The 8,486-nt window shown below is 40.9% G+C and overlaps 1 protein-coding gene across 4 annotated transcripts; it reads left to right on the top strand.

Moving 5' to 3' along the window:
- The first annotated feature begins 1,407 nt into the window (after positions 1 to 1,407).
- Positions 1,408 to 5,962, top strand: mitfa (melanocyte inducing transcription factor a). Of its 4 annotated transcripts, none has more exons than XM_080001226.1 (9): positions 1,408 to 1,502; positions 2,462 to 2,689; positions 2,835 to 2,930; positions 3,045 to 3,162; positions 3,413 to 3,496; positions 3,842 to 3,898; positions 4,172 to 4,247; positions 4,496 to 4,643; positions 5,443 to 5,962. In XM_080001226.1, the coding sequence occupies exons 1-9, from the start codon at positions 1,470 to 1,472 to the stop codon at positions 5,839 to 5,841; spliced, it is 1,239 nt and encodes a 412-aa protein (XP_079857352.1). In that variant the 5' UTR covers positions 1,408 to 1,469; the 3' UTR covers positions 5,842 to 5,962. The 4 variants fall into 4 exon arrangements, with proteins under 4 accessions (XP_079857352.1, XP_079857353.1, XP_079857354.1 ...); XM_080001227.1 differs by having other exon boundaries at positions 2,462 to 2,674; positions 3,404 to 3,496; XM_080001228.1 differs by having other exon boundaries at positions 2,462 to 2,674.
- Positions 5,963 to 8,486: the final 2,524 nt, after the last annotated feature.

An 8,486-nucleotide genomic window follows, 5' to 3' on the forward strand; every position in this document is an offset into this window, starting at 1 on the left:
GAGGAAATGGGTATAAATTAGGTTTTATTTCAAGGAAGCGGTAATGACTCCCTGCATCAGTTTGCTCTGGTGCCTTCAAAGTCCCCAAAACTGCTACTACGGTAGGGTTCGATTAGAGTAATTATTATGATATATGTGTCTTTGAACAGATGAGTCAACGTGAACTGGCCACCGGATTAACTGCTTTATGGTGTATGTTCACTATTTTGTAAACTACTGATGCAAAGACTTGATCACTTTAGGGATCATTGTAACAGGGATTGATTTATGAAATCCATGTTTCTTTGTTAAAGACAGCCAACGTGTTTTAGTGTGTCAAAAAGAAAAGTCAAATGGCCTCTTTTTTTTTATATCTAGCATCTCTTTTGCTCGATTGCTAGATTTTTCTTTTGGCTTTTGCTATTTGATTTTTATTTGTAACGGATGTCCCGTTTTCAGCCGGTAACTGGACAGATACATAGAGGTCCAAATACCTGCATTGGTCATTAGAAAGAACATCCTGAATGTGGGTTTACTTACTGTCAACAATACACAAGAAACTTCCCGTATTGAGTTACAGATACATCCGTCAGCTTTTACAGCCAAATGGCTTTTTTAAGTGTTTCTAAGATTTTCAATATTCATTTTCCCTTGACAAGCAACCATGTATCTATCATTTATCCCTCCATCTTTTTAGTTGATTATATTTTGAGATACAAAGATTAACTCCTCTGGTTCTTCGATAATCAACGCAATATCTACAATGGAGGACTGGATTAAATGTTTACTATTCTAAATAAGTACTCCAACATACAAAAAAAACAACTAAATTCTCGATTATTCATTGATTATTCATTGTTAGTCATGGCCCCGACAAAAGCCCTGACACAGTGGAACCACCTCCACCGGGAGTCACGTTTCTACAACAAATTAGATGTCATTGATTGAGTCACAAATCCAATTAAAAGCTTGAAAAAACAAGTCGCAAAAAGGAGGGGGTGCTGGTTCGGCCGTTGACACCTTGACGGTTTGGATTTTCTCCACGGCTCAGTTGGGAAGGGAACAGTGGTGTCAGTTGTTACCACGGTTCTCAGCACAAATAATGTTTTATACTAGATGGGCATAACTAAAGATGAAACGTTAGTTAGCCTTAAGCCAGCTCCAGTTCGCAGACTCCCGGCCTTCCTGCAGAAAGAGCCCTTTGTGAGCTGGAGGTGGTGACGTCAAATGAACTCTATAAAGACATAAATTCATAGTACATGGAGCTGGAACAACACAACAGAAGGAGGATGGCTCTTTGCGTCCTCCTCCTAACTCTTGATGTGCACAACTAATGAGTCTTATCCTTGATAAATAAAGCAGGAGCCACGCGTCGCCTCTGCACATGTTAGCCCCGCTGTCCACTCCGTCAACTAACCTTCCAAAGGGATTACCTTCTGTATGCAGTTGTTGGTTTTTGTTTTTTATTATCAATTAATATATGATCAAAAATGCTGGAGATGCTTGAATATAGCCATTATCAGGTAAGACGATTCCCAATATCTTTTCCACGATAACCAATAACACCTTTGTTGGCGTTCAGGTTACTTTTTGCAGTAGTGATTGCTTTGGGCTTGATCCTGTTTTCGACCAAATAAGTATTATGCATCCACGCGGCTATAGTGAGCTGAGATTGAACATTTTGAAAAGGCTGAAAGTGTTCTCAAACAGCAGCGCAGACAATCAGAAACCAGGTAAAATTATTTTTCTGCCTTTTCAATGAATTAATGAAAATGCTTTTTTTAAATAGTTTTTTTCTGCTTCTGGGACAGTTTAGTTGCTGCACTTCCATGTGTCACATGATAGCGCTGCTCTACTCCACAGCACGCCCTGTGGCCACAGCTTGAGATTCAAACGCTGGAGCTCTAGCTCGGGATGAGTTGATCTGTTGTGGGAATCTGGACTGTACCCTTTAAGAGTTTGTTTTTTTTTAGTTGTGGAACAGATTAAAGGTTCAAGAGGCTTGCTTTAAAAGTAAGATATATTCATGAATCTTTTACTGAAATTGGAATATGTAATATGAATTTACTTCATATTGCAGCACTCGCAGACTTCCTTCAATTCATTTGTAATGCTTTTGGAAAAGCGTTGATATTTCATTTAAAATGTTTCGCTAAAATGGCAATTTTTTACAAATTTAAAGAATCTAACATGTTTACCATTAGCATCGACAACATATGGGAAACTGCTGAAGTTTACATTTGCATAAAATATCCATAGATTTGGCTTAATACTGATACTGAACTTATGTTTTGAAATGTTATATTTATGATGGTCTTCAGTTGACTCGAGCCTTGATAGATGCAATCCGGTCGTTCTTCTGTGTAAAACCCCATCAATCATGTCACATCCACATCAACACACTCCCGGGGCACAACAAATTTTACACATCTTCAGCAATATTTCCTTTCACTCTTCTTTAAAGTTCTCCTCACTGTCGTAGGTGCAGTCCCACCTGGAGAACCCGTCGAAGTACCACCTGCAGCAGGCTCAGCGGCAGCAGGTGAGGCAGTACCTGTCCACCACTCTGGGGGGCAAAGGCGGCAGCCAGTGCCCCAGCCAGCCCCCGGAACACGGCATGCCCCCCGGCCCGGGCAGCAGCGCCCCCAACAGCCCCATGGCCCTGCTCACCCTTAGCTCCAACTGTGAGAAAGAGGTAGGGGCCAAAAAAATGTTTTCATTTGGTTCTGACGTCCGCAGTTCATTATTTTCCTTTAATTATTACTTTTTCAATCGAATTTAGCCATTAAAAACATGCAAAACCACACGACAAAATGCGAAGACCGGAATTGCAATGTATATATCTTCTGTTATAGATGGACGACGTCATTGATGATATTATTAGTCTGGAATCAAGTTACAATGAGGATATCCTTGGAATGATGGATCCAGGACTCCAAATTTCCAACACGGTAATGAAAAAAGATTGGCCTTGATATTCAAAACTAAGTGTTTCTCCTTGTTTTCTCCAGAATATCATGATGGGATTAGTTTTTAATTGGGTTTTTTTTCCACTACTTTTCCAGCTTCCCGTGTCTGGCAACCTACTAGACATGTATGGAAACCAAGGACTCCCCCCTCCTGGTCTTGGAATCAGCAACTCCTGCCCTTCCACTCTACCCAACATTAAAAGGGAATACACAGGTAACGAGAAAGTCTTTTACATTTTATTTTGCAGCTCGAGGATATTTTGGCTGTTCTGTACTTTTTTTGTTAACCACTGATGATCTGCCTATCTTTAAAGGTCAATATGTTTCTTTTTCATTATTACATATGATAAAAAACAACTGAAACAAAAAGCAAAAACGTGATAATAGCATTAGAGACTAGACTACACCGTGACATCACGCACAAAGTAACAATTAAACACGTTGTTGCCACATAGTTACTCCAGCTCCTGGCATCATGCACGTGCTGGAAAAGCCTGGATCCTGTGGCCAGTATGACAACTATCAAAGGCAAGAAGGCTTTCCAGTAGGTAAGCAAAGTAAGGCAAAAAGAAAAAAAAATGCAACCCAAAGATGTTTCTTTCCCATACTGTGTCAAGGGTATTTTCAAAATCAATGTCGTTTTTATCACCGGGAAATTGCACACAATATGAATCAAAAGTGATTAAAAAAGTAAAAACAAAAAATACCCTCACAAAGATGCCATTGCAGTCCAGTCAAATGCCTAACACATTATCACATTGGAAAACATCATACATAAATCATAAATATAATTATTGATATGATACATACAAATGTAAACATACATACAAATGATATGTACACATGTATGGGAATATGACAAAGTTCAAAGCTCCTCATTCTTTTTTCCGCAGAGGCCGAAGTTCGAGCTCTCGCCAAAGAGCGGCAGAAGAAGGACAACCACAACCTCAGTAAGTCTTTATTTTTCACTCCTTTTACTCTTGGGAGATGAAGTACTTTTATCGTTGTTGTGTAAGTTCCTATTTTTATAGTTATGTGGACAATTTGTGATGGCAAGTTGAGAATTGGGCTGCTGCTGTAAGGCGTGGAAAAAAAAACGTTAGAAATTGGGAAGCATCTCAATCTATAATTTAGCAACATCTAGGATGGGAAAAAAAGTTGTTCATTAACATTTTTGTACTACACGCCTGCTTATGCATTTTTGCTCTCAATCATAACTTTAGTTGAACGAAGGCGGCGGTTTAACATCAACGATCGCATCAAGGAGCTCGGGACCTTGATTCCCAAGTCAAACGACCCGTAAGTGCTTGGTTTTCTATCTCTCTACCTATCTGTCTGTCTGTCCCTCTATCTATGTATCTGTCTGTCCATTCGTCTGGTTGTTTATCCCCCATTCACCCCCACCCTCGCCCCAAAAAAAAAAAAAACCAAAAAACAATCCTTTGTGTAATAAGGGTTACTTGCGCCCTGTGGCCATTGAGAATGATGATGCTGTCATGCTGCTCAGCTGACTCTGACTGGAGATCTTGTCCCCCACATCCCCCCAGGGACATGCGCTGGAATAAGGGCACCATTCTGAAAGCCTCGGTGGACTACATCAGGAAGCTGCAGCGGGAGCAGCAGCGAGCCAAGGAGCTGGAGTGCCGGCAGCGGAGGCTGGAGCACGCCAATCGCCACCTCATGCTGCGGATCCAGGTAGCCCACAAGTTATGGTTATAGGCCTGTCATAACTAGTTATTAGTATGTTATACTAGTTATGCAGGCCTTGGTGAAAGATTATTTGTTATGGGTCCTGCCTCACTCTGAGACACACATTTCCTACTTCCTAGCAACCGCTGCATCAGAAAATATAGTTATAGTAATTAGAATACATTTTCTGACAGACAACTCTTAGATTTACTTTAAAATGAACCCATTATTTTGCATCTGTTGAGTTTAGCGTCAGGCATACAGTACTTAGTGAGCTAAAAATGTAGGAGTGATGAGCTTGAATCCCCCCATTGGATAGAAAAGTAGAGACCAACAGGGGGATGCAGGGCAGGTGGAGGGAGCGCAGCAACGCAGCAAGCAAGAAGCAAACCAGGCAGCAAAGCATACATGAGGGATAGGCTGCCTAAATAGTTATAAGGGCATGGAAGTGCGTGGCGCCGTCAAGTTCTCTGACAGAATTAGCTTGACAAGCTACTTTTCTGTAGAAAATAGGAATTGAGGCTCAGTTTCACATGATCGCATAGATTATTGTACAAAAAAAAGTCACCGAGATGGCAATGAGTTTGCTTATGTAAGGAAATATAAAAGAGATGAAGATAATGGACAACAGTAGATACTCAATCCCTGATTCCTGTAGAAAATTTGAGATTAAGGGCACATAAGTACATACGGAGTTATTTACGTAGGGCCCGCTCTTGCAATGGACCACAATGAGGCCCCCAGTGATAATGCGAATACAGATTGAACTGGACATTGAGAATATCCACCGTCCTTGTTCCCTCAGGAGCTGGAGATGCAGGCCCGTGCCCACGGCCTGGCTGTGGTGTCATCCCCGTCCCTGTGCACCTCAGAACTGATGGCCCGGGCCATCAAGCAAGAGCCCCGCCTGGGCGAATGCCCTGCCGAGCTGTACCAGCAGAGCTCGCCTCCCGACATGTCCCCACCCACCACGCTGGACCTCAACAACGGCACCATCACCTTCGACCAGATCCCTGTCGACGGCGCCGACGACGCCTACGGCAGCTCCTCCAAGTCGGGCAAAATGAAGGACGTGGGGAGGGACTGCACCCTCTCCGCGATCGACCCCGGCGACCCGCTGCTGTCCTCAGTGTCTCCGGGCGACTCCGACTGCAGCAGCCGCCGCAGCTCTAGCTCGAGCATGGATGAGAAGGAGCGTTGTTAGCGAAAAACTGCTAAACTCTCTTACCGTAGCATTCTCACACAGGGGGACTCGTAAGGTCACATTTTAAAAATTATCCAAACTACTACTGACATTTAGTAGTTGATGACAGTGTCTCTGTCTCTTTCAGACTGTTTTTTTTTATCCAGCCTCTGATACTGTGACGCCATGTGGCTACAGTTCTGTATAGAATCAGTGGACAAAGACGACTTTGAGAGGTGGCATGTTCACTTTTCGAATGTTCTCCAACGCAGTTCGAACTGTACTAGGCCAAAGGGATTGCACATAAATTCTATGTCGCCAAATCATAGGAAGTCTCAATATCGTATACTCCTCATAGGTTTTACTTATCGATGTATTTGCCTGGAAATCTTTTTTTTTTTTATCCCCAATGCTTCATTCATTTCGAAACAATAAACAAATTCTTGTTACGAAAATAAGTCAAAGTTTTAAGTCACAGTAACAGATTTTTCTATTGATTTATTTCTACCTTTTAATGATTGTTCATTTTGCATATTATTTATATATTTGAAGTTTTTGAAGATCTCTGATAGATATTCCTATTTATAATGGACCATGAAACTAAACATAATGTGTATTGGATCTCATAATATCTGATCCTTGTTTGGATTTTTTTACATAAATGCAAAGATGTAAAAAAAAGGATAATTCCTGCTGAATGAGAATCTGAGTCAGACACAGAAGCAACAAGTCTCTATTTCTTTTTGGTTTAGTCCACAGACGATGTTTGGTTTACGACACTGGATATCAATTTTGTTTTGATTCGCTGTTCATCCTGGATTTCTTTGTTTGTTGGAATTTTGGACCAAGAAAATGCCTTTGTATCAGATTGGTGAGAATACACTCCTTTACTGCACCTTGTCGATGTTGTATATGTGCATTTGGGGTACGTGTACGCCGTGGGGACCCGCTCCTGAAAGGTTTGTAAACAGAGCAGTGTTTACATCAAGGTATTTACCGTCTTAACTACTGATAACTGTACAGTGTTATACCCAGGAGATGCTGAGATGATACGTATACTGTATATAATGTATACGTAGGAATGTAGGAATATGAATAGATCAGTGTTTTAATGTTTGTATGTCTAAAATTATGTCTTGGGTAGATACATTGATCTGCTTATATAACAGGAGACTATTTCAGTTAAATATTTGTAAACAGGATATGTTTTGTGAGACTGTCTTTAAACTGAAACAAATGGCAATGTATATCTGCTAAACTTTATATGTTAAATATTGGTGAAGATTATTAAAAATATATTGTTATTATACATTATTTACATTTTATTTCTTGATCAAAATAGTGGCTTATATTTTATTTAATTTGATATCTACATTTTTTTTAACAATTCTCATTTTTGTTTTATAGGCTTTATTAACTTGTAACACAACACTTTTCAAGTTCAAATCGAGGTAAGTGACATAAACAAATAACATGGTTTACTGCATGACATGGATAGATGGATAAGTACTTTATTTATCTCCGATAGGGAAATTAAGGCGTTACAGCAGCTCATGTCACACACAATAACAACAAAAATAAGTGATAATAGAATAAAATAGATAATAGACATATCAAATAGTATATACAATAAGAAGAACTGTCCAGTATGGTTTAACATTCCCCAGCCTGACTCTGATCACCTCGATCGAGCCAACCGGAGGAGGAGTTGTACACTCTTATTGCGGCAGGCAGAAAATATGTCCTATAGGGCTCCTTAGTGCAACGTAGTTGTAATATTCTGTTGCTAAAGGAGCTTCTCTGCTCTGCCACGGTGTCATGTAGGGGATGGGAGGGATTGTCCACGATGGCCAAGAAGGGTGAGATGGCTGATAGCCATGAATTAGCACTTTACAATGACGAATATGTGTAAGCCCTTTTAGAGTCATATTGCACAAATACTGGCATTGAAATGCCATTAAAGTTTGCAGTGCTTTGATATTTATTAGCACCAATTAGATATTACAATGCACCAGTGTTTGTACCTGTATAGTTACAGCTTTGTTTTTGCAGCAATGCCCCCTAGTCATTGAACATTTCAGATTTCAGATCTAACATGCGTTAACTTGCATGTATACAATAGGGCAGGGGTCGGAAACCTATGGCTCGCGAGCCAATTATGGCTCTTTCGATGATGGTATATGGCTCACAGACAATTTTGAGCTAAAATTTTTGATCACAATTAACAAGTAATAAATAATTATTCTGCGTCATTTTAAAGTAAAACAGGTAAGAGAAATTACAATTTTGAAAATAAAATTCAAAATATAAAGGTGGCGGACAAAGGGGCGTAGTCAAGCACCGGCTGCGGACCACAGAAAGACTCCGGGGCGCCTTTAACTCGGCGCCCTGCCCCTCCCGGGTCTCTGCTCAGGTGCCACTTGTGGGAGTCTCTGGCCACAGGTAAGGGTTTAGGGAGGGAGACGGAGGCTTTCCGGCCGTAGTGCGCCGACATGGCGAGAGTTTTATTGTTCATTTCAATATGCGGCACGCAGGCCACAATTACATATATCACTGAGGATTATTATAATAATTGTGGATAATAATGATCCTCTTGGGTGCAGGAGGAATGGCGTTCCACTGCTGGGCTGCTTACGAGCCGTGCGCCGATCCCCTCTGTAAGACAG

This window comes from Zeus faber (genome assembly GCF_960531495.2).
Source record: "Zeus faber genome assembly, chromosome: 5".
In the NCBI taxonomy this organism is placed as follows: Eukaryota; Metazoa; Chordata; class Actinopteri; order Zeiformes; family Zeidae; genus Zeus; species Zeus faber.